Source organism: Oryzias melastigma, linkage group LG13 (assembly GCF_002922805.2).
Source record: "Oryzias melastigma strain HK-1 linkage group LG13, ASM292280v2, whole genome shotgun sequence".
NCBI classification, from domain to species: Eukaryota; Metazoa; Chordata; class Actinopteri; order Beloniformes; family Adrianichthyidae; genus Oryzias; species Oryzias melastigma.
In genome coordinates, this window is record NC_050524.1 from 8400991 (window position 1) to 8427559 (window position 26569).

The 26569-nt window shown below is 36.7% G+C and overlaps 1 protein-coding gene across 5 annotated transcripts in view; it reads left to right on the plus strand.

The window, feature by feature from the left end:
• Positions 1–26302, plus strand: part of cadm2b (cell adhesion molecule 2b) — a 231383-nt gene extending 205081 nt beyond the window's left edge. For 2 of the 5 annotated variants that reach the window (XM_024277529.2, XM_024277526.2), the window contains 8 exons: positions 4516–4668; positions 5412–5549; positions 13772–13930; positions 14218–14308; positions 14429–14607; positions 22889–22915; positions 24385–24525; positions 24615–26302. In XM_024277529.2, coding sequence (XP_024133297.1) covers positions 4516–4668; positions 5412–5549; positions 13772–13930; positions 14218–14308; positions 14429–14607; positions 22889–22915; positions 24385–24525; positions 24615–24733 — 1007 coding nt within the window. In that variant the 3' untranslated portion in view covers positions 24734–26302. Of the gene's footprint in view, positions 1–4515; positions 4669–5411; positions 5550–13771; positions 13931–14217; positions 14309–14428; positions 14608–14938; positions 15508–22888; positions 22916–24384; positions 24526–24614 lie in introns of those variants that run through there. The other 3 variants (XM_024277528.2, XM_024277530.2, XM_024277531.2) reach the window with 3 other exon arrangements.
• Positions 26303–26569: the final 267 nt, after the last annotated feature.

Below are 26569 nucleotides of genomic sequence, written 5' to 3' on the forward strand. Positions count from 1 at the left end.
TGACCATGTTTACATAAATCCATTGAGTTGCTGCCATGTGATTGGCTGATTAGAGATTTATGATAATGAGCAGTTAGACAGGTGTGCCTAATAAAGTGGCCAGCGAGTGTATCTATACTCAAAACTTTGTATTCTGCGTAATTTAGTTTGGATTCAAATGATTCTCCAAATCAGATATAGCAAATGTTTCTGTGCTTTTTGGAGTTCCAGAGGTGGCACGACCATGAAGGCAGCGGCTTATTGTTGAGCATCATGCTTGTTTTAGAAGAAATAAACCAGATCATTAAACCCCAGTTGTTAGCTTGAGTTTAATGGTGTTGTAATCATTTTAACATCACCAAATGTGTAGCAGTGAAAACCAGCTCAAACTGATTAAAGCTGCTGGAATAAACCGTAAATGTTTCCCTATGAGCAAACACTCGACTTTAATGAAAGGGCAGCGGCTTTCCATCCTCTAATCCCTTTACAGATCAGAGACAAAACATTTATCAGCATCTCAAAGGCGTTTGTACTTTGAGGAACAGGAGGGTTAAGAGGAAGAAAAGTTCTCCTTTGCCGCTCAGTCACCCCACTAGGCGCTGCTGAGATAGAGGGATATAGGCCAGGGGAGGCATGGTGTGTCATCTTGTTCTCTGCTTTGATCCTCCCAGCCTGCACTTCCATATCTTTTGAGTTCTTCTGCCATGTTTGCTTGGACCCCATCACCTTTCCAATGCAGCCATCCACCAAAAGCTTTGCTGCTCACGCCAGAGCCTCTGGGTATTTTCGAGCTACATAGCAAGGATGCTTAACTACAAAGAACACCAGGCAGGTTTGTTTCCGGATGCTGTTTGCCACAGAAAGACTATCAAATGTTTGTATTAAGCCCCCCAGCACATAATAAAACGGCAGCCTGATGGCACTGCAAGTTATTAATTTTTAATTCTCGCCTGAAGACTGTTTCTATTTACACTTCTCTTTATTCTTCAAAAGGAAAATGTCTTATAGAAAGCGTCTTATGTGCACGTTCCTTTTATTTTTCATTTTTTCCATGAATGTTTTTGATCTTTGATAATGATTTTCAGCTGATAGGCTATAATTGAAAATGAAAAACATCGTTCAGAGTAATGACCTGTGTTTGTAGAATCTAATAAACCAGGTTATTCATTCTAGCTTTAATATATACTTCAAATATGCTGCATTTGTTTGTGACACAAATCACATTCCATTCTGCATTCAATTCACACTGTTTTTAATTGACGCAATCCTAATCCAACTGTTGCTCCTGTTGACAAGAAATAGTTTCAGTTTGCTTAAAGACTCACTCCTGTGAAAATAATGTTTTTGGTATTTTGAACGTGTTCTTGTATTTATTTGATAATGGAGGAGAAGTATAAAATAATTTAAGATTAAAACTGCATTTCTGAGTACATCTTATTAAAATCATGATGGATCAGGAGCAGATGAAAACCCGACGATTGAAAAAGGTTGGGTTTGTGACATAGCAACTGTGATGGGCGGGCCAAAATCTCCTTTCTCCGCTACAATTCTGAAGCATCCACTTGCAGATGAAGAGATCCTTTACCGTCTTAATCTTGCTCATCTGAGCTGCCATCTGGATCAAAACTGTTTGGTTGGATAGCTCCAGTATTGTTTGTTGTTTTTTGGTTTCGCTGACAGTAGCTTGGGCTTGTGAGGGGCTGTAAGCTAGCAGAAAAGAGTGTAAACAAAGATGGGAAATTAGCCAGAGGCTGACTCCTGTGCCAACAGTCCTCCCCACAACTTGGAGGCCAATGAAAATCATGCTTTTGGTGTTTTTGACATGTTCTCGTAGCGTTAATTTCAGAATGGAGGACACGTATAAAATAATTTGAGATTAAAACTGCGTTTTTGAGTATATATTCACTAAAATCACAATGTATAAGGAGCTGATTAAAACCAGCGGCACAAAAAAGCTCAGGTTTGTGACAGCAGCTGTTGTTGGCGGGCCAAAGTCTACCTTCTCTGCTACAATGCTGAAGCATCCACTTGCAGACAAATAGATCCATTAATGTCTTAGTTTCCCTCGTCTGAGCTGCCATCTGGATCAAAACAATCTGACTGGATAGCTCCAGTATTGTTTGCTGTTTTTTGGTTTCGCTAATGAGTGTAAACAAAGGATTGCTAGAGGCTGACTTCTGTCCCTTCCCCCAGAACTGTGCAGGTCTGGGGAAGGGGGCTCTATTTTAACTTTTGTCCTTGTTTTTATATTATTTATTTAGTTTGTTTTGTTTTAGTGTAAAGCACTTTGTGTTATTTTTTTTAATGAAAAGTGCTATATAAATAAAGATTGATTAATCGATCGATTGATTGATTGAGACAAGTTTCTCATTTGCTCCTGCTGCTCTACAGAAAATAGTTTTCTTTTTGATTTTGGTTAAAAATTGCATAATTATAATCAATAAAAGACCACTTAGAACAATTTCACAATGAAAAAAATATATATTATTGGAGTGGGACTTCAAACCAAAAAGCTTATAAGAAGAAAGATAGTCCAGACTATAATCATGGATGATTAAAACCCATAACTCTGATGAGTCTATATTAAACATGCTGTACAACATTACGTTAGACTGAAGCTATGCTAACTCTGGTGGAGGCAACTCATGTTCAAGAGGCCACTTTCAATGAAAAGTCTATGTACATTTCTGCATTCAAAACTCTTGCGTTCACCCGTCTTTGTGCAAGTTTTTACGTCCGTACATAGTTTCTACATACAAACCAATTGGTTTTGGTAGCAAACCAAAAATTCCTTGTGAGTAAAAGCATGCCAATCAGACTGCCTCAGAATACCCATCGCTGTCACAGTGGTGTGTCGTAGATTTACAGTTAGTTATGAACTTTAAAGCAGAGCACATTGTGTCCAACATTTGTAGGCATGACAATGGAACATTTATATATACTGAATTTCATCAAGATAAAACACTGTTTTACTTCAAAAGAAAAGCAATAATATAATTTCTTTGTAAGCTTTTCAATGTGTAGTTTAAAGTGAGGGAGTCATCAATTCTATACAAAGTCTTTCCCAATGGTAGGTGCTTTTGTAGACGGTAGGAAAGCAAAGTCCCTCCGTGTGGTACACTTCTTCTCTGGTGCTGGTTCGGTGTGAACACCATGAACTGAATGCACCTTCATGACACATTTTATAATACGTTCTTGAACGCGCAAGATGTCCAATGTGAACATCGAACAATAGTAATATGTTATGAAAGTCCTACTCTGATCATCTTTTGATCTAATGTAAAAGCGTTCTCAGTGGTCTTTTAATTATGATTATTAGGGCTGTGGATCGTTACTTTAGTGGCAAGTCGATTCAATTCACGAATCGAGCTCAACAATTCACAGATTGAACCATGGTTCTTTCTTTTTAACATTTATTTGTACAGTCGCCATGTCTTTTTACTGGACATATTGAACTAAAATTATGTTTATCACCATCATTTACACTTGTATTCAGAACGGGAGTTTAGAATCAACAAAACTGCTTAAAACACAAAGATTTAGATGGAAAGAAATAATGTTTGATGCAACTAGCATTACTAGTTGCACCAGTAATGCTAGGATTTTACTAAACAAATATAATATTTTTCAAATGGTAATTTTTTAATCTGCTCCTGATTCACAACAATTAAGAAAAAACTACAGAGAAATGCAATTTTAAGCTCTCTCTCAATACATGTCCTCCATCAGGAGAAAAATGCGACAAGAACAAGTAAAAAACAACACCAAAAACGACATTTACATGTGAATGTGTATGTCATCTGCTACAGAAAAATGCTCAGTCAGGAGCGCTTCACTTTTATACACAGCATTTTTTATTCCCTATGTGCATTTCTTTAATTTTTTTATTAATAATTTCTTAAAAGAAAATTTGATTTGGTTATAATTACACATTTCAGAGACAGAGACTGAAAAAAAACGACTAAGAAAGTCAAGCGATTGTCCTGCTGTGATTAAATTTGCAAACACAATAAACGGAGTTGCGTCAGTTAATGGAAATAATAAATCCACGTCCGCACTATAGCTTATAAAATAAATGAGTCTTTTCTGTTCAAAACTGTATCCAGTGAAGTGTAACAGTGAGTGAAATATGTCGCAAGCTGAACGTTTCCTCAAATACTTAAAAGTGTAAATAAATACCTTGGAAGTAAAAAGATTACCAAAATAAATGCTATAATCTAGAACTGTGCTTTTTTTTTCTTTCTATGCCGCGCTTCAATGCGTTCTCTCGACTCATCCTGACTGCAAAATAACTGTCAGCTTTGAATGCAAATACTCCTAGAATATTTCAAACACTGGCCTCAGTTGTGTTTGCAGAAATTCTTGTGTTTGTCGTCAGTGGAAGCAGACTCTTGTTGTGGTAAAGGTCAGCAACTTTGCACAGAGCGTCTTCACGTTAGCTGCCATCCTTGAGTTTGTTGTGAGTTTTCTCATTAGTGAGATTTGTTATTTTTTTCCGGATCTCTCTGAGGTTCTTTGTGTCTTTCGTCCTGACAGCTCTGAGGGATCACAGAATCGAGCTGCTGCGAGCCACGTCACAGGAGCTCACCATCAGAATTGGCGACGTCAGCCTGTCAGATGAAGGACTGTACACCTGCTCGCTCTTCACCATGCCTGTCAAGACGACCAAGGCCTTCCTCACTGTTCTGGGTTTGTACGACTATGTTGGCATCGTCACACGTACTGTACCAACAACTGGCAGCTCTTCACATTCATATGGGATTCACGCTTTTATTTTGAAAATGTTTAGTCTTTGATGCAGCGAGTAAGTTGAACATTTACATCTGCTAAAGCAAGTTAAGATGAAAAACTCAAACCTCCATTTGTATCCCAAAAAAGAAAGATACAAAAGTAAAAAAAAAGAAACTTTAAAAGAAAAAGAAGAAAAATCAATATTATTGTTGAGTCCTTATTTTGAAACTTATTTGTAGCCAAACATAAAAAGAAAACATTTTTTTCAACAATATTGATTTTTTTTCAGGAATTAGTCATGGATTACTTTCCATAAACAATTTTTTGGATACAAAAACACCTATTATTTAATATACAATTATTATCAGCTAATATTATTGTAAATAAGTATTAATAGTTATTAGCGTAAACACAAATTATTATTACAAGTTATCTTATTACAATAATGTCAATTAGTATTTAATTTATACTTGTTATAAATATACAGTTCTTCTTATTGTTTCTGCTTTCTGCTCCTTTTCATTTATTAACCGTTTCATTTTTATTTATGTATTGTTACTAAATGAAATCAAATTAAATATAAAAATTGCAATTTACTACTATTTATTTTCTATTATTATCTGTTGTTTTTGCAGTTATTTTTTACAACAATGGTAACAAATCCATCCATCCATTTATTGACTACTTCTCCTGAACTGCAGGGGTGCCACGGCGACCGGAAATCACCGGATTCACCACACCAGCCATGGAGGGAGAAGAAATCACACTGACATGCAGCACGACAGGCAGCAAACCAGCTGCCAACATCCGGTGGTTCCGAAATGACAAGGAGGTCCAAGGTAAACACGCAGCACGAGTTTAACAGAGCATTGTAGCCTCTGTTGCTCCTTGTACCCTCTGAGAGACATTCTTACTGTCAAGTCACTCAGCTGTTGCATTCCTTTGCTCATATTCATGCAATGTTCCACCGCTCTGAGCATCTCTGCTTTTCTGCAAAGCTGGAGTCATCACTTTAGCCAAAGTTTGAACCTGAAAGAGTTTGTCTTTTTGTTTTTTATCTATATTTATGTGCAAAAATCCTGGTGACACAATGCAAGAACGGAAGCTTAAGAAAGTTGAAAGAACCTTTAAAAAAAAAGTTGTATTTTTTTGTCCTGTAACGAAACTGCATGACTAAAAGGGGTTTTCAATAAGAAATTAATCTCAGATTAGGAAATTATAAAGGTTTTATTGGCTAGAATTTTTTCTTTACAATAAAAGTTCTTTGGAAGACAAGATTTCCTTCCACATTGGCAGATTATTTTTGCTTATTGAAGAATTTTTTACACACATTAAGACATCTTGACTTGTTTCTAATGGGCATGTTGTTGCAAAACCATATTGACATTGCATTACAAAGGGATCTTTTTTATTTTTTTTTTTAAACTAGCAACTTTTATTATTCAAATGGTTTTAGACTGATGAATTTTTAGGCTTGTAAGAGACCTTGAACTTACAGCTACAAAAACAATACCAAAAAAAATCTAAATAACTCGTGATATATCTAAATAAAAATATCCTTTGGTGGAATTTCTTGCAAAAGAGGTTGCCTAGAATTATGAAAAAAACACCAATTTAAAATTATGTGTCCATTCACCAATTCATTTAACCAGAAATCTCATCATCAGATATCAAAACCTAGAAACAAAATTTTAAAAAAGGGACAAAAAAACTAAAAAAAGTTGATTTTAATAAATCTCAATAAGTACTTTTTGCTATTTCTAAGCAAATGCTTTGCATATTTTTTTATGTACCTAATTGTAGTTTATTTTGAGTAAAGTGACAAAAACTAGTGTAATAAGAGGAAATGACTCATTTTGGAAAGAAATGTGGTCAAAATGAGAATAAGATCTCAGTTCAAGTTAGCGAATCTTTAATAAATCCTCATGAAATCTAAAAGTAGTACTTATTCTCAGGACAGAAATCTAAATTTTGACTTTAAAAAATAATGACTAAGAAAGTAAGTCTAACTTGACACCATTTATTGAACATTCTAATAATTGAACCAAAAATTCTGGTGCAATTTGAGCTTTTTTGAGTCTTAAATTAAGTGTTTCTATTGTCACGAGTATGGAGCATTCAATCATTTTGATAATGATTTTCCTTATTTCTAAATCAAAAAAATTACGACTTTTAAGAAAGTTTGGGAAAGTGTAGAGCAAGGAGAAGTGAAAAGAGCTAAAAACTTGAAACTATATCTTAAATATCTAAAAAAAATAGTTTTAAATCTTTGCAATAGTGTGGTCTTTGTTGTTTTGTGTCAGTCAAATAAGACTAATTTTTCCCCAAATAAGACGAAAGTTTTGCATTTGTGAGCAGATGTACACGATCATTTGCTAAGGTTTCTGGAATCTATATTCATTAAAGCAAAGTCTATATGCTTGTTTTTGCTTCTTAAAAAGAAAAAAAAAAAAAAAAACTAGCAAATTGCAGTTTTTTTTTCTTTATCCTTCAGCTTGATGACAAGGGCCCGCTATACGAATGGCTTCAATGTAATGAAGTCTGCTGTGGAGGCTCGCTGTGACAGTTGCTCTTTATCGAAGATTTGCACCAGAGAGCTTTTTCTTGGTGGTTCTGTCTGTGTCTGCCCAACATGGCACAATGATTGATAGAAGAAGGGCCAGGTTATGAAGTTTTCTTGTTGAAATGACATGCACGTAGCTTCCTGAAAGGCCAGTGGAGAGCAGGCACGCAGCATCACAACCCGACTTGCTGTCCATCTCAAGAGTCACTGATTTGATCTCTTTTGTGCTTTTTTTTTTTTTTTAATATGCCAAGATTAATCCGTAGATAAAGCTAAAAAAAAAAAAAAAAAAACATATTCCGAGCACAAATACACGCCTGCCTACAGTTCTATCTGATAGGGGAAATATCATGCACATTCGGAATGTGTGAATGCCATATCTCTAAAAAAGATCAGGCACCCTAAGTCTACCCCAGACTGGTGTCTTGTACACAGATGTGTTTTTATAAGTTTTACTTGCCTGAAGTGGGTTTTATTATCCCACTTGAGCAAACAGAGCCGTGTGATGCATCTCCAGTTCAAAGGGAGATAAAGAACACTGCAGAGACTGGAAGGCTTCGCTTAAAAACTTCATTTCCATGTCAAAGTGTCAAAGATGGGGAATGTCACTCAGCACTGCGGATCTAAGTCTTTTGTAGGTGCAGTTTTAAAGCTTTCTTTGGCAAGTATGTGCTGGAGCATGTTTTGCCATTGGTTCCTCTGTGGAAGATCATTGCTGCCAGTGTCTGCTGTCAGTCAAATTTATCCCCACTGGGGGAGCGGTCTACAGAGCTCCAAGACGACAGCAGGTATAATAGCAAAAGCACGTCATATTTATTTCATGCTCTGATGACTTGTTTTTTTTTTTTTTTTTTTTTTTTCCGACAATTTATATTAGAAGCACGCTGCTTTACAGACCTCAAAATGCAGCTGTCAGAAGGTGTCAGAGCATTTGTTTGCAGAGCACAGTCGTACAAATTACTTGTGCTGCTGAATGACAGCTGGGTTGATATATTATAATGTCAAAATGTTGTCTTTATGTTATATGTCTCTATATTTTGTTATTACATGGATTGCATGTTTGCAGAAATATTTTGTAAAATAAAAAAAAACAATTAAGAGAAAAAAAATCATGTTCTATTCTGCATTAAAGACACATTGTGATCATTTTTTTAGCTATTTTAAAAGCATTCCTTGTGGTATTTTATTCATGATTATAATTTTTTTTCACTAAAATAATAATAAAAAAAACTGTAGTTTTCTTGGACATAGTTTCTGCAGATTGGCAATAGTTCATAAGAAATATCCCTCTGACCTGTGTTCGGGACTGAATGTGTGGAGCAACCCCGCCCCCAATTCCCCTCTTTAATTACTGAGAGTTTGGAATTCACAAATACATCTTTTTTTTATTACTTTTTTTTTTTTGACTGTTCCTGACTTTCTTTAAAAAAAGAAACAAACACCTCCAAAAGTGCATTCTTCTCTCAGAAAATAACATCTATGCCATCAAAAGCACATGCAAAAATCTGTTTTGGCCAAGTGAAAGTCTGTGTACTGTGTGGAAAATTAGGATATTCTCTGAGGACCAACCTCATTGAAATTAGAGCAGAAACCTTTCTGAGGGAATTTTTTTGTTACCCTTTCCCTCACACGTTTTCTTTATATGGAAGTGTGTTAATCAGCAGAGCTATTTCTTTCTTCTTTTTTGTAGCTGTTGACCGACCCGTTTAACCCCTTCATGTCTGACTTCATTTCCAATTATATAAATAAATATTATTGATTTTATTTTATTATTTCCATTCGAGGTGATGCTAAATTAAGTGGAGTCCTGAATTTAAGATTCTTACAAAGCAGTGACATAATGAAGGGGTTAAAACTACTGGATGATGTCAGAAACTGTGATCGAAGGAAAACTGATGCAGAATAAATCACAGAAGTTACATGCAAAGAAAAAGAGTGAGGAAAGCACCAATACAAATGAGTGTAACAAACCAAAAGGGGAAAGAAAGAGAAATTACAAAAAACAAAGAAGCTTGGAGGTCTGGCAAACGATTACAATAACGGATGTGGTCATTAGGACCAAGATTCAGCTCAAACATGCTGAATTCCGTTCGTTTTACTCATCCTTATAGATTCAGGATTTATTCAAATGCTTTCTTTACAGATATTTTAAGAGAGATTGTTTTATCATACAAAAGGGCAAGTACATCAAACAAAATGAAAACAGTTCAGTTAAATTTAGTTTATGAATAAAGTCCAATTTCCCAATTGGATGTCTCAAGCAAAATCAAACCCCACAACCATTACACCATACATACATTATGATTTATATATATGTGTGTGTGTTAGGAACTATGACTCAGGGAAAACATAAAACAAACAAACTGGAACATTTATTAGTGAACAAAAAAAGATGAATTTGTTAGGGCCGTAGGGATATAACGATCAACTGACTTAAACAATGGATCGGTTTATTTTCCTACGATCCAACCAGATTGATCTGTCTGAGGCAAGCTGTTAATCAAATTGACCAATGTCATTATACATTTGTTTCAAAATAAAGTACATTCATTATATTAATATTGGACCATACAATATGGTATAATGTTCTAATCTCACACTGTTTTCCCGACAATCTAAATGTCATAAACACTTATCAGTGTATCTTCATAGTCGTAACCGCCTTGCAGCATGGCTCTATTGTACCAAAGGATCAAGTGAAAAATATTGTTGATACCGTCGTTCAAAATTGGTTGCTAAAATATACATTTTGAATAAGTAAATTATCCAGACAAGAATTGAAAATTGTAGGACTTCCATTAATCGTTCTCTTGTTACTTTGCCATGCCCTCATAATTCCTGGCCAACGACTGGAGAGATCTTTTGTCGTGTGGTTTGGTTTACAAGCTTTGGTTTGAAAAGTTTGCTTGACAGCAGTCTGACTACAGAGCAAACAAAAGGTTCAGGAGTCGATCCAGACCAAATTAAGCGGACTTGGTCCAGACGAATGGACTTTTTCAGTCTGAATATAACCTGAGAGTAGATTATGAGACATTTCTGATTTTAAAAGTCTATATATCTATAATATCTAAATAAACCACAGAAACAAAAACACTCAAATTCTTTTGGTTTTCATTTTCTTAGCTTATCAACCTGACACATTCCTCGTATATGTGAGTCTATGCAATATCCCGTATGTATAAGGCCCTCAGAGCAGTGAGGTCCTGTAACTGACCCACAACTCTGTCAAAATAGTTGCAATAGTGCTGATCAGAAGCCAGAGCGAAGATCTGCTGCCCTCTTGGGGCTCTTGTTCAAAACAGATGTACCTGGGTACATTGCCATTCTTCCAAGAGCTAGTGATGCGTGCTCTCTGGCGATGCCAGCAGCTGCCTTGAAACAGACTGACAGCTTCTCTGTAGCAGCTCCAGTGCTGCAGGCAACTTGACAAATGACAGGAAAAGCAGGGGAGATTTGGGTTTAATGCCACAGAGACCCTCCTATTCCCTGTCTGCACTTAAGGGCAAAAATCAAGGCTTTTTGCTCCTGAACGCAAGACTTGGGACTTTGCTGTTTGCTTCAATTATGTAAGTGATATGTGGAATTTTGTGAAACATTTGCAGTTTCTTGCCTACTTCTTGGGTGTCTCTTTTAGATCATCTCCTATGTCAACGGTTAGATATGCATCGGCCAAAAGGGAAAGCAATAATTAGATTATAAATCATTAATATCAGCTTTAAAAAAAAAAAAAAAAAAAAGTAATCTTTTTTTTTCAATTTGAAATTTCAACTTGAGTGAGATACAACAAAAATGGTCTTACTGACACAATGAAAGGCTTCTATTTTCTAGAGAAATATTTTTTTTTTAGAAAAGAGGGGCTGACACTCCTAAATTACATGTAGTAAAATGGTGAGGACTGAAATTGTTGCTGTCACAGTGGTAATGGCATGTACAATACGACAGCATTCCTATTCCACATGACAAAATCAAAGAGAACAAGTGGAGTGAAACAAATGGAGCAGATCAACCCAAATAATGACGACATCTGTGATCTGGGTTTCATAGCTGGGAGATTTTAGTGTCTGATGGAGCTGGGGATCTGTGTGTGTTGTTGTGCATTTGTGTTTTCGGCAGGAGTGAAGTGAGTACATAGGTACATATTGATTATTTGGCGTAGCACAGGATGGCAGACAGTCCAGGAGGGAGAGGAGTAAGAGGATGCACTGTGAGCAGGATTTAAAACGGCTGAGGCGAGAGCGATAGCTCCTACAAAGAAGTCCTTCTGAAGCAATTGTTGGCTAATGCCGACCACATCCAATAGCCTTTGCTATTGGATGAGGCTGTTTATGGAGGTAAGTGTAAGTGCTGGATAAGGTGCTGCCTCAGGGGGTAATTTTTAAAGGAAAGCTTCAAATTATATTAGGATGAATCATTAATGAAGATATTGACGTGGACAATTTGAAGGGAAAGAAAATAAGTGTAAATAGGGACTGGGAGCTGTTAAGGGAGGCATGAAAAAGATTAGGAATAAGAAAAGTAAAACTGCCCACCTGGTTCATGTGAGTTGGATGTGTAAAGCTATGTTCACTTCGCCCTTGGCAATGCCTGTTCAAGGTGCCACTCCAATTAAAAGTCTTTGAAAACGCTTGTTTCGGGCTTCCGGATTCAAAACTTTCTTGTTCACACATCGCTACACAAGTTTCTTCAACTCGTTATCCGGCTTAAAAATGTGTATTCATTGAACACGTTTTGAAAGTTAAACCAGGTGAAACTTTGACCAATCTGGGACTCGGATTATATAGTGACAAATGAACGGCATCCCTTTTAATTCACAGAAGTTCCAACTGTTAGAAAATGTATCATGAAGGAGAAATTCATGAATATTGTTGTGCCGGGAAGTGAAGAGGGTTGCTGGGGCCGCTCCTCTTCATGTGTCTGTTCCTGAAGAGAGTTGCTGGGGCCACTCCTCTTCATGTGTCTGTTCCTGAAAAGGGTTTCCAGACCTGCACCTATTCAATTGTCTGTTCCTATGGAGGGTTACTGGGGACACTCCTCTTCATATGTCTGTTCCTGAAGAGAGTTGCTGGGGCTGCTCCTCTTCACATGTCTGTTCTTGAGGAGGGTTGCCGGGGCTGTTCCTTTTAATGTTTCTCTCCCTGAAAATGGTTTCGGGACCTGCACCTATTCAATTGTCTGTTCCTATGGAGGGTTACCGTTGACGCTCCTCTTCACGTGTCTGTTTTTGAGGAGGGTTGTTGGGGCCACCACTTTATTGACCTTTTCGTGAGGAGGATTACCAGGACCGCTCATCTTCATGTGTCTTTTCCTGAAGAGAATCTCTAGGGCTGCTCCTCTTCACATGTCTGTTCTTGAGGAGGGTTGCCGGGGCTGTTCCTCTTTATTTACCTTTTCCTGTAGAGGGTCACCAGGACTGTTCCTTTTAATGTTTCTCTCCCTGAAAATGGTTTCGGGACCTGCACCTATTCAATTGTCTGTTCCTATGGAGGGTTACCAGGGCCGCTCCTCTTCACTTGTCTGTTCCTGTGGTGGATTGCCAGGGCTGCCTCACTTTGTGTATCTTTTCCTAAGAACGGTGACTGGGGCTGCTCCTCTTCACGTGTCTGTTCCTGAAAAGGGTTTCAGGGCCGTCACCAGTTCAGTTTTCTGTTCCTAAGGAGGGCTGCCAATGCCGCACCCCTTCACGTGTAGGTTTTTGAGCAGGGTCGCCGGGACCTTCAGGTTCTCTGTCTTGTTCCCGAAGAACGTCACCGGGGCTCCTCCTCGTTATGTGTCTGTTCCTGAGGAGGGCCGCTGGGGCCACGCTTCATGTTCTCTGTCCCTGAGGATAATCGGCATTCATCCCCCTTGGCCATGTTTCCTATCCCAGAAGAGGATCATAGGGGCTGTTCCCCTTCATGTTTCCTGACTTTGGAAAGAGTTTTCAGAGCTTCTTCTCTTTGTGTCTCTCTTCCTAAAGAAGGGTTTTCCTTATAACCCTTCACTGCTGCTGGGTGCCAGAAGCCTAAACCTCTTGCTTTGTTGTCCCTTCAGGTCCCATCCTCCCAAGTGCTGAATTCCATTTGGGCATCTGGGATTGGGCCTTTTGGGGAGGGGTACTGAAAAAATTTGCACTTGGGTTTTTGTGAGATTGCTTCTGTTTTTTTCATGTTCTGTTTTCCTTGTCAGTCTCACCAGATTCCTGGTTGATCTTCCAGAACTGTCTTAATTTAGTTAACTACATTCAGTGTATTTAAGTGTCTGGTTTTAAGTCCTTCCTTGTCAGGTCATCTGCTATGTCAACATCATTTATTTCACCATGGTCTTTGTCACGCTCGAGTTTATTCATTATTAAATGCTTGAGTTGCTGCCACCAAGTCTGGAGTTCTACATTTTGATTTCCACACCACCTCTTCCTGACAGCTTATTTCAATATTTTTATTCAGATTCAGAAAAGCCAGAACTGCATAAGCTGAAAATATGCAATATAACCAATTTACTGGTGTCACTGTCTTTTTGCAGGCACTCGGGAGGTGAATGCAACCGGAAAGTCATTTACCGTGAAGAGCAGCCTCAAGTTCTTAGTGGACAGACGAGACGATGGCGTGGCCTACACCTGCGGCGTGGAGCATGTGTCTCTGTCCAGCCCCTACACAACAACAGAAGTCCTGGAGATCCACTGTGAGTGCAGTTGCAGCCCACAAAGCTGGATTAGCAGAAAAAGAAATAAAGGATTGAGATTGCATTTATGCCTGCAGGTTTAGCTTCGCATTTGTTCTGGATTAGTGTAGGATTAGTTTGCAGGTAAGGGATTAGTAGCAAGGCAGAAAAGGAAAATGGACTGCGTTTAACAGCTGCCCGAAGGGTAAAAAGCTAATGACTGATGCACCTTGTTAGTGTTACAGTGATAGCCTTTAACATACTGTACTGCTATAGCATTGGATTTCCCATTTCCTTCTTCTCTGCAGACGCTCCCCATGTGGAGATCACACATTCACTGATTATCCCACAGGAAGGACAATACTTTAAATTGGAGTGTGTTTCCAAAGGCAACCCAAGGTAAGTAGCACCTTATTTACGGATTCTTTACTTGTTTTCTCTCAGGAATAAAAAAAAACTCATTAAAACATAGATGAAAGGATCAATTTGCTTACATTTTTGCTTGCATTTGTTTGCAAGACCTGAACCAGTGTTGTGGTTCAAAGACGGAGGAGACTTGCCCGACATTGAGCGGATGATTGTGGAGGGAAGAGAACTTACCATCACCACACTGAACAAGACAGACAACGGCACATACCGCTGTGAGGCCAGTAACCACGTGGGGACCAGCTCGGCTGAATACACCCTGTTTGTTTATGGTGGGTACTTCAGTGAGGCATTTGCTTTATTGCTTTTATCTGCAGGACTGATTCAACTGTTGCTTCACTCTGATGGGGCGACTCCAAATCTTTGCTGCTCATTTGCACAACTCAGAAGTTCAGTCAAAAATTCAGCTTCCACACACAACTTCTCAATCAGAAAGTCTGATATTTTTGCATTTCAATATCAAATACAACATATGAAATACACAGTACCTTCTTTTTAAAGTATCTTAAAAAGTTGACCACAAATCATTCTTTATCTCTTTTTCTGCAAATGTGGACATGTTGGAAAGTCCTAAAACTGTTCATGTGTTGTCTTTTTACATAGGTCTAAGTTGCAGAGGAAATGAGTTACTGTGCAGAAAATAAAGACTGTCAATGGGGCAGGGGTCAGCAACTGGAGTCTCGTACACCTCTTTCATTCCTTCACCGTGGCTCTTTGGCTTTAAAGAAAAATTTGCTCGAGTTGACTGAATAATTGGGTTGCAGTTTTGGTTTCATTTGTTTACATTTTTCAAGTTTTGAGGGGGTTTATGATAAAGATAAGCCTAAATCACATATTCTGATCTTCTGCTGCTCAACAGTGTCTAGATGAAAATCGTCTTTATTGTGCTTTTAACGTGTTCTTGTGGCAGTAGAACCGTATTTAATGGAATTAATTTTCGAGAGGAACTTGTTTGTAATGCTGTAAAAGGTAACATAAGCTTGTTACACATAGAAAAATATAACAATGTTGTAATTCAATTATTGTCAACATTTAAAAGCTATATATTATAGGTCAATGTTGGGTTATTATATACAAACTGTGATAAGTGTGAAAAGTGTGTTTTTAAATGGTAAAGTGGGACTTTATGGCTCTCGTTGGGTTTTGGTCCATAATAAACTGAACCAAATGGCTCTTTTGCCTAAAAGGTTGCAGACCCCCGCACTAGAAAATAGTGAAATTACTGATCCATCACTATAGCTGACACACATGCAAAATAAAGATAGTGAAAACCTTGATCGTAATTCTAAAAAATGATTTAGACTCTGACCAAAATACTTTCAAAAAGTGTCATTTATGAGTTATTTGACAGATTTGTTTGTAAAATCTGTCTGGCGCATAAGACACCAGCCAGATGATCTCTGTTGGTGATGCTGCTGTCACCATCATAATCAGGAAAAATGGGAAGATATTTGCTGCCAAGCAGAGATCCGAGACTTCTAGCTTGTGGCTGCTGTTTTCAGAGAGTGTACGCCTAAAATTGCCAAGAAGATCTGGTAGGAGTGACTAAATACTGGAACAGCTTCACAAGGAAAGCAAACCATCTTCTTTGTAGAAAACTTTATAAATGGGATATTATTATGGTCTGATAAAGAAATACGGTTTAGTCTCACTCCAATCATCTTTTGATCTAATCTAAAAGCGTTCCAAATGGTCTTTTAATAATGATTGTGGTGTTTTTAGCCAAAATAGAAAAAACTGAGTCATTTTCTAGGACATAGTTTCTGCAGGAGTTCATTAGAAATTCGCTTCAGAGCAGTTGACTGGCCTGTTTGGGTGGAGTAAGCCCACCTCTACTTCCCATCATCCATGTAGCCTCTACATCCCACATTCAAGCTTTTTCCAACTGCACTTTTTGTACTAATTCCAAACAATTTAAATAAAGAAATATTTTGAAATGTGATTTAATCTTGATTTTTCTTCATATATGTCCTCTATCAGGAGAAAAATGTCACAAGAACTTATTAAAAACACAATTTTCATTGGAGCGGGTATTTAAGCATTGCACAAAAAGCATAAAAGGTTTTATAAGTTCATAAAATGGTGCACTTGTATTGAAAACGCAGTCTCAATATTGCTTTAAATAACTGTTGGTACTATAGTTGCATCAGAAGCCAGAGGGGCATTTGCAGCTCTGCCACTTCAGTGTGTGAATATGAAAATAGCTGAATGTGAAACACTGAAACTCTGCCTTTAGGTCCTATAGTCTGTATTTTACTCAACTTTGACCATTTATATATTGTAAAAATTCTGTTCCAAGAAAACGGTTCTCGTTATTTTTTTTTTTTAATTAAACAATAAACTATAGTCTTAAAACACCACTTATCGTAGACAAAACAATCAAAAGAATAATAATCTGCTTTTTTCCCACAGCAATGGCACCACATTTGACATATTTAGGTTGAAACTGGTAACATATTGTATAAAATCTCAAGTAAAGATTGTCACTTTTGCAGACTCTGCACTAACATCCATGTACAAATAGATGACAAATGTTTATCTAACCACATATCCCTGCATGTCACAGTGCTGCACAGCTTCTGGACTCGTGTTTGCTAGAAAAAGAAACTGTGTTAGAATTAAGTTTTGGATTTTTGCCTGGAGAAGAGATGAGTAAACAAAGCCACAGTGGACGAGAAGACTAAAAAAATAAAGAAATGGGCAGCACGTTGCAGAAAAAAAAGACTACTTTTATCATGCACAGCCAAGAACAAAATAAGAAAAAATATATATATAAGACAAACATTCAAATTTAATGCAGACTTGTTTGAAAAGTTACCAATTAAACACAAACACTGGAGTTTTGGTATTTCTGGAGCGACTTATCAAAGCACAAGCAGTTACTGGATTCATGGCAGCCTCTTTGTGTGATGTAAAAGGTAGAGACTTTAGAAAATTCAAATAAGATGACATCCTTTCAGCTTATATTATCTGGATGTCCTCCTTTAGCATGATCAGTGAATAGAAGGCATATATACTCCATATATGCCCTATTTCAAGCCAAAAATCGAATTATTCTATTTGTTAAACATGTTGAATTTACTGTCAGAGTTATGCACCTAGAATCTTTGTCTTACTAAACTCCTGCAACCCTCTCACACCAAACACAAAGGTTCTGGTTACGGGGAAAATTAAAAACGAAGCCGAGCAGGAGGGGAAAAAAAGTGTCAGACAAGCTCATTTCCACACTCATTTTTCAGACCATCATCCATCCAGTCTGGCTTAATACTTGCTAGGTCTTTTTGATATTCTCATCGTATCATTTGATAATAATAGGAGACCCGAGAAGCCATAAATGTCATCTGTCTGACACATTTTTCTTTTTTTTCTAAAATGATCCTTTTTAATCAACTTTACTTCACACAGCAAGGAGATGCTGTATTTGAGATGGTAGAGGAATGGAAGCAAATGCTTGTGCGGTTCAAATCTGACAGAGAAAAAGCCACGGCTGGGTGTGGACCTTCTTCTTACCTCTTACTGATACATTTTCCTGTCACTGACTGCACATTTTCACCATGCGAGAATGACACATTTCCTATTTTGTCAGTGTTTGACAAAATTTGACAGAGAGAAAAACACCCTAAATATCCCTATTATACGTTCCATAAAGCTATACAAAAACATGCTTTATCTTTTAATTAATTCATTTATGTTTGTTTCAAAACGGTGGCTTTTCTTCTAATTTTAGTGCCAGTTGCACCAATGAGTTGATGTCCTTCAGGGAAAAATGGATATTAACGCATTCATGTGGTGTTGGAATGATCGGAAAAATGACAGTTCGACTCGGAAAACCACATATGAACATCAGAAAAACAACAAATCGCCCAACGGTACATGAATACAAGATAACATTTTGCACCTAAACAAAGATCAATGTATTTATTGTCTCCCATACTCTGATCTAGAGCTTGAGTCAGTTGTGAAAAATATATATTTTTTCATAATTTTAGCGTAGATCCAAGTTACAATTTGGTTTGAGATCTGCTCTCCTTTTATGTTATAGAAAATTCTTAAAGCTTAAAAACCCACTCTGATTCAAATTGTGTTTTTAACGTGTTCTTGTAGCATTTTCAACATGATGGAGGAAATATTTGAAGAAAATTAAGTTCAAAATCAAATAGTTGTGAATCAGGAAAAAGACTGTGTTTTTACATAAAGAATACGCTCTTTACTCAGCTCCATTCTGATGTATCCCCTGCTAGATTGATTTGTTTCTGAGCTGATATCTGGATCAAAACTGTATGACTGAATAGCTGCATTTTTGTTCTTTTTTATTTTATTTTGCACCAATAACATTAGTTTGGGGATGTGAAGGACTGTAAGCTAGCTGGAGCGTGTAAGACCAATAATTTCCCAGATCGATTCGATTAGAAATTTTTTTTTGATCATTTTTATTCAATTCAATTTTGATTGTTGCATGTAGTTTCAAACATTTACATGTCGTTTTATAGAAAAATACTACGATAATCTTTAAATCTAGTAGACACATTTTTCATTCATTCATTCATTCATATTTTTCAATTCATCAAATGTATAAAAAATGTTCCAGAACCAGATCACACACTGACATTTATTTGCGAAATAATCACATTTTATTATTAACACAATAGGCTGTTGCATGTCAAAGTAACACTGTCCTGTAAAGTTTTGGGATGGACATCTCGCTTAGATTTCTCCTTGTTGGAAACACTTAGCGCGCTCTAATAAATTAATTAGACTGTAGAACTCATCATTTTTAACAGCACTGTATGGTCTAATGTCTTTGCACAAAAATACAGGGATTGCCTCAGTAATTTTCCGAGCTTGTGGAAACTTGAAGACTTTTTTTTTTACACTTTTTCTGGTGGAGTTTTGCTGCATGTTGCTCTCAAATGAGGATGATGCGGCGATAAATGGTTTCAGAAGTTTGTAGTGTTACCTCTATAATTTAAAGCTTGCATATGACTCTTGATATGTTCATGTCTTTGGTGATTTTCTTGAAAATCCAAAATGTTGCCAACATGTTTGTTTCCATCCGAACCCTCCGTCTCATGAGAGAACGACAGCATCACTGGGAAAAATATATATATATATATTTTTTGGTAGAAAAGAAAATGGATAACGATTGATCTTTAGTTTTATGGATTTGTTTACTGGACTCAAATTGATTAATCGGTTCTTTAAACTCAGTCCTGGAGTGTAAACAGATGGATGATGGGAAGTGTAGTTCAGCACCACCCACATCTCAGGCAAATTTCCAATGAATTCCTGCTGCTCTGCTGAAACTATGTCCTAGAAAATGACAGTTTTGTTCTGTCTTGTGGAAACAGTTTGCAGTTTGATTTGTACTTTAACCTAAACAAACCGTGCTCGCTCTGGGGTCACAGAAACACTACAGACTGCTTGGACTGAAAACGTCCTTAGACTTACAAGACTGATTCATTAAAGTTCATTAAAGGCGTCTCGTGCTGAGTCGGCTCCACACAGAGCGGTTTGTTTTTGATCCATGGTTTCAGTTTCAACTGCACATCCTTCTCCACCTCAGAGCCCTTTTCTCTGTCTTCACCTTCCCTGCTCCGCCTCTTTTTCCTTTCCTTACGTCCTTTAAACCGACCCTTCCCCATCAGTCTTTAAGCATCATGGATGTGTTCACTGCAGCCCCTCTGTGTCTCCTTCTTAAACACTGTTGATGATTGATGAGCTTAAAAAGCATGCATTGACCAAGAAAAGGGTGAACTTGATTGATTAAATTCTTTTTTTTTTGTCTTTTTATATAAGACAGATAATGAGTTTTCTCATCAACTACTTTGTCGAAAGTATCTGCTTATTTTATTTAAGTGGTATTAAGATAAGTCCACTCTTAGTAATCGCACTAACTCTACTGGGAAAGCTTTCCACGGGTTTAGGAGCATATTTATGGAAATATTTGACTCTCCCTTCAAAAGCACATTAGTGATGTTGGATCAGAAGCTCTGGCTGCCACTCTTCGCTCTAAATCATCCCAGAGGTGTTCTAGGGAGGCTTAGGTCAAGTTCTTCCACACCATCACTCATCCATGTCCTTGTGCACTGCTGTGCAGTCATGTTGAAACAGGAAGGGGTCGTCCCCAAACAGCTCCCACAAAGTTGAAGCCATGGAAGTACCTAGAATCCTTTGTTGGTTCTTTCATTGGAATTCACACCAAATCTCCCCTTTACCAACGTTTGGCACGACGCTGTCACAGAAATATCATTCTCTTGGCGTACGCCAACTCGTTTATCAGACTTTCAGATGATTTGTCACTCGAGAGGACGTGCCTACTCCCCCGCTTCAGCGGCGGCGTGTTTTACTCCGCTGCATCCGACACTTGGCATCACACTTGGTGATGTATGGCTCGGATGGACCATGGAAACCAATCGCTCCACACACTGACGTCTGTGTCAGGTTTGGAGGTCTGTAGGGATGGACTCGGCAGAAAGTTGGCGATCACTGCCCACCATCTGCTGACCTCACACTGTCCGTTCACCTGGCCCACAAATACGTGACTGAAGTATTTCCACTGTGATATAAAACCAGTAACGGCTGAATATTTAGTTTCATTGTTGCATCACACTGGAATTCACTGAACTCCAGGGGCAGTCCATCTTAAACTGATTTATTGATTCTTTCATGCAGATTTTATTTTGAAATCCATTTAACTGTCTCAAGTTTGGCGAAAGATCTGTGGTGTGATGTTTTTTTTTTTCAAGAAATATTATTTTTTTATGTATTTTTAAATCATTTACGTTTTTTTGTCAGCTTTCTAATCTGAACATCCATTTTTAAATTTCCAAGCATTTTCCTAAAATCTCATTTGTTTTTTTTAACTTTTCAGTGCTTTTATGACAAAAGGTCAGTTTCTCTCTAAATCAATGTAGTATGAAACTCACTTTTTATCAGATCTATTTCGTTGAACTCACCCATTCATTTATCCACTTAAGTTTTCATTTAATTTTTGAATTATCCATCACTGTCACTGCTATCAGTTAATATACATTTCTATCACTCAATTTTTTTATATCCCTTCTATTTCTCCAATGGATTAACACTGAAAAGAACTAGAAGTACCTTCAAAAAACTTTAATCAGATTTTTGCTTTTACAGTCATAATTCCAGCTTGCACAAAAAAGTTCAAAAGGATGTAAATAAATGTCTCTTTTTGTCAAAATTTGTTCCACTTTTCCACATTTTTACTCTAGTCCAACCAAATTGTTTGACTCACTTAATTTAGAACTAACTCACTTTATGAGTAAATAGATGGGTTGAGATCATTTTTTTTCTGAAAAGAAAGTTTAATGGCTCAAATGCACTTTTATTGTATATTTAATATCTAAAGAGTGCAAAAAAATAAAAAAAAAATACATTTTAGTTATTTGCTGAACCCTTTCTGACAACTACCTCTAATTTATGTTAAATTAATGCACAATTTTTGCTGTTTTTAATTCTGATTATTATGTGGGCTTGTTGTCTATCAGGTGTCTTTTCTCTTCTGAAAATCCTGTCTATCCTGCAGAATAGTAACTATGACACTGCTTTACTGCTCCTAAAGTTTTTTCCTCTTGTTCCGTCAATCATTTCCATCGTCCTGCTGCATGCTTCTTTGTCACTCATTCTATTTTTTTTTTTTTTTACTCGCTGATTACTCTTCATCTGCCTACCTAAAACTCCTAATGTCAAAGCATCAAAACCATCATGTTTATTTTTGACATCATAACCCAACCATTGCAGTTGGCTTTGACTTAATTTTTATTCAAAGGCATCCACTAAGAAATAACTTAAAAAGTATTAATACATAAGCTATAAAACTGCTTATAACTATGTACTATTAGGTTTAAACATTACTAACAATATAAAACACAACTATTCATTATATTTACCCATTGCCTTTGGAAATTTGGGTAAAAATGTAGAGAAATAAAATATATATTTAAAAAGTCCCCTAAAGGGACATCAAAGTTTTAAAAAAAATGTTTTTTTTTTGTCTTAAAAAATATTCATTTTTTTATATTTGTTATATATATAAATAATATTTTTATTTTTAAATATTTATATTTCTGAAAAAATTCCCTTTTCCTAAAAAAAAATATTTTTTAGAATATTTCATTTTCTAAAAAAAAGTTTTTTAGAAATAAAATAAGAAGATTTTTTTAGAAGATTAACTCACATTTTTTTCCTTTATTTTTTGTGTTTACGTTAAATTTATGCACAGATCTTTTTTTTTTTTTAACTTCGATGTCCCTTTAGGGGCTCCGTAGAGTTTTAATAAGATGTTTTAATAATATCAATGTTCAAAAACTTTAATATATAATATTTATTTAAAAAAACACTAACAAAACATGTATATAAAGCAGTATATTTGTTCTCTCCTACTGAGCATTTCCACTGAGCCAATTTAAATTCTAACAATAATCTCTTGTGTTTATTTTGAATTTTGTGGTTATCTTTTTGACACATATACATATATATCACGGTGTCATCTTCCCTTACTGCTGTCACTGTCTACAACCATGGCAACAGCCAAAGACTTTCCAGGCCCCACATCAGGTAAATATCCCAGCAGACGATCATTGCAAGCCACATGTAGTGTGTGATGCTGGACCAGACTCTGGATGAGGAAGAGAAAAAAACACCCAGCATGAGGCAAACCATCATCATGCATGGATGCTCGCTCCGCTGCTGACACCTGACTCTGTAATGGGCTGCATACGTTATTATTGCACCGTGTGTTTCTCTTTTACTTTGCCCATTGAAATGGATCGTTCCATCTGAGTGGAGCATGCAATTGTGACAGTGTTTGGTAATGATTACAGGATAAATAAAGCCAGAATCAAATGTAAATGTAATTGTGGAAATTGGTGCTTTTTAAACTGATTCTAAAATGTTTTTTTTGTTGTGCTTTAATTTATGATTTGTTCTATGTGCATTCAGTTTTTCTAAAGTTGCAGCAGTATTGCATTTTTCTGATATGTGTTTGTTGCTTTTATTTAAGTCTGAATTATTTTTTGGGAAAAGGACCTTCAACTGTTGTCTCATATTCATAAAGTTTTAGATCATTAAAAAGTATAAGTTATTGATGTCAACCCTGCTAAATGTCTGTATTTTGGCTTCCATGTTGCTGTGAAGTGTCCGCAGAAGGCACATTTATGAATCCTTAACTAACAATTAACTAATTTTACAAGTCATTTATAACACATGAACTAATACTTTATTATTGATTCATTAACTAGCTATAAGAGATTGGTTTTATAAAGTATTACCCTTAATTCTAAGGAGCCTAATTCTGCGTTGTAGATGCGTCAACATCCAGCAAAAAGAGAGTAAATACAACCTTTTGCACCGAAGCAAATCGATGGAGTCAGTGCCTGTTTGTGAGCTTCTGATTGGAATCATTACAAACAACAACAAAAACACTATGTTCTGCATGGAGATGAAAAAAAATGCATGTCACACGACTTCACCATTTTTTTTTCCTTTAAGCCACACATCGGGAGACTGAAAATTAGGGTTACATTCCGTTAACACTGTGGAATAATGAGCTTTGAACAAACATTTCCCAGGGTCACTTTGCAGAAGCGAGCAGAAACCAGAACGATTCATCAGGCTGAGATAATGAGAGCACAAGAGGTGCCGAGGAAGACACGTCCACTCACAGTTTATTACAGGACAGGCATGCTCCAGCCTGAGAAACCCTCAGCTCTCGTTTCTGCCCTGTAGATGCCTCGTGTTAGATAATATATTTCGAAACACCTGACCCTGAGCTGCAGAATGTGGCAGCGAGCACAAAGAAACATGAAAGATAGTGCATGCAGAGGCTTTCGCGGGCCGATGAAAACATCACTCAAGACCGCATAACTTTTGTTCCCTTGCAGCCCGGCACTGCTCAGCTATTAACTGAATCTGTGGTCATTTCTTTTAAACACTTTAAAGGGTCGGGTCACTTTAAAAAAAACACATTTGGAGCAGGGTGATTGCTGATGCTTAAGTGTTTGAAATTGCTGGTTAATAAAATGTAGTCCGTCTCTTTCTTGCAGACCCAAATGCTTTAGGGCAGCACGGACCCGACCACGCTTTGATTGGTGGTGTCGTTGCAGTCGTGGTCTTCATCACCTTGTGTCTGATAATAGTTCTTGGACGATATCTGGCGAGACATAAAGGTAAAAGAGGCCGTCTGTTTTCTTTCAAGCTGAATAAAAAGTGCTGTACGTCTTTCACCTGGTGGATTAGATGCTCTGTTTATTAACAGGAACGTATCTAACGCACGAGGCCAAAGGAGCAGAAGACGCCCCCGATGCCGACACGGCTATCATCAACGCTGAGGGAAACCATGTGCACGCAGAGGAAAAGAAAGAGTATTTCATTTAGACTTGCTGCCCTTTTTCCTTCGTTCCAACTTTCGACAGCAGACATGCAATTTTAAGCTGCCTCAGCATCACAACATTCTATTTCGCTGTTGTTTTTTTTTGTTTTTTTCTCCAGCTTTCTGCTTATTCTTAAAGCATTCAACGACAAGATAGCTTTCTCCTTTTGTAATTGATACAAACCACATACCATTGGACTACATCTGTTTCTATTTTTGGTGCCTAAATTCGCTTCTTCTTCTCACTGACTCTTTTTGGTGGATTTTTTTTTTTTTTTTTTTTCATCTTTCCGAAACAACAAATGTGCTTCGTATCAACGCGTAGTCAGGTTTTAAAAGCAGTTTGTGTGAAATGCATCAAAAATGATCTTTTAGCAGCTTGGAAACCGATGTCTTTGATAATACACCATTTATCATACATTTTTGGAAAAATTTGGAAGCACAATCTTTGCGATTGTCCTGAGATGAAACCAATTCCCATTTTCCAACTGTATATTCTCTTTTCTTTTCCTAACTGTTGCCCCCGAATGTTGTTTTCTACCGATAGAAAAGTTAGAAAATTAAAGCACAAAGTCTGAGGACTAACATTGAGGGGAACCACAGCAACCATTTCTTGTCTCAGGATTCAATATGAGTCTAAACGGAGAGATAGAGTGACAAGGATTTCAGTCCCTGTCATGGATGGGGAACTTTGATTTTGTTGACTACTTGATGTAAGATCCAAACCGAATGACTGGAACTCTCCATGGGTTCATTATTTATGTTGAATTTTATTGAAAAACTATGCTTAATGTGTTGATATTGCTGTAAAAAACGTTGCTTATGTGAACACTGGTGATCAATATTGTTGAATCTTTGAATCCCTGACACATTTCAGTTTGTATATTAGCTTATTCTGTATTTAATACATTCAAATATTCATTTTCATATCCCAGTTTAATTTTTTTGGCAACAATATATTTAAATATATAAGTTCAGGAAATGAAAAAAGAACTGTAACTTTTAATTACATATCATATCTGTCTTATTTTGAAAATCTTCATACATTTGAAGATTCCTTCAAATGGGGGTTCTAACTTAAAAAGGCGAAAAAGCAAACAAAAAATATGACTAAATAAATGTATTAATCATTATGACATTTATGCCATCATGATATATTGATTGTTATCGTTGTTAATACTAAAGTAGTAGTTTTCCATTTTTTTTTTAATTCTGTATCCCATCAATAAAAAAGAGAACAACACAGTTCAAGGATCACCGTTATGGCCTTTGAGTTTGCTGCAAACAGTCCTGACATGTTGAGGCATTGGTGAATCAGACATCCCACCACTGTATATAATCACTGTATCAAAGACTTTGAACCACATTGCCAATGCTCATACATGTTACTTTGTTAGTTCAGTATGATGCTATAAATAACTCATTTTGTACAAAGGTTTAATTGCTGTAATTAAGTTGCTTTTTATGGAGGATGTGTGACATTTTTTCTCAGTATTGAATATTCATTTTTCAACTATGCCACTGTAAAAAAAAGAAAAAAAGTTCAGATTAAAATACTAATGACTTGAAAACTCCTATTTGTTGTGCTCAATTCAAACTTCGAAAAGAGCTTACAGCTTAAAGACTCACTGCAATCATCTTTTGATCTGTTTGAAAGACCCACTCACATTAAAAATGGGATTTTAACATGTTCTTGTGGCATTTTTCTGATGATAGAGAACATATATAAAGAAAATTAAGCTTAAAATTGCATTTCTGAGTTTTTTCCTTATTGAAATCACTGTGAATCAGAAGCAGACAGAAAAAAATCATTTAAAAAAGATTGTAGACCTACTTCAATG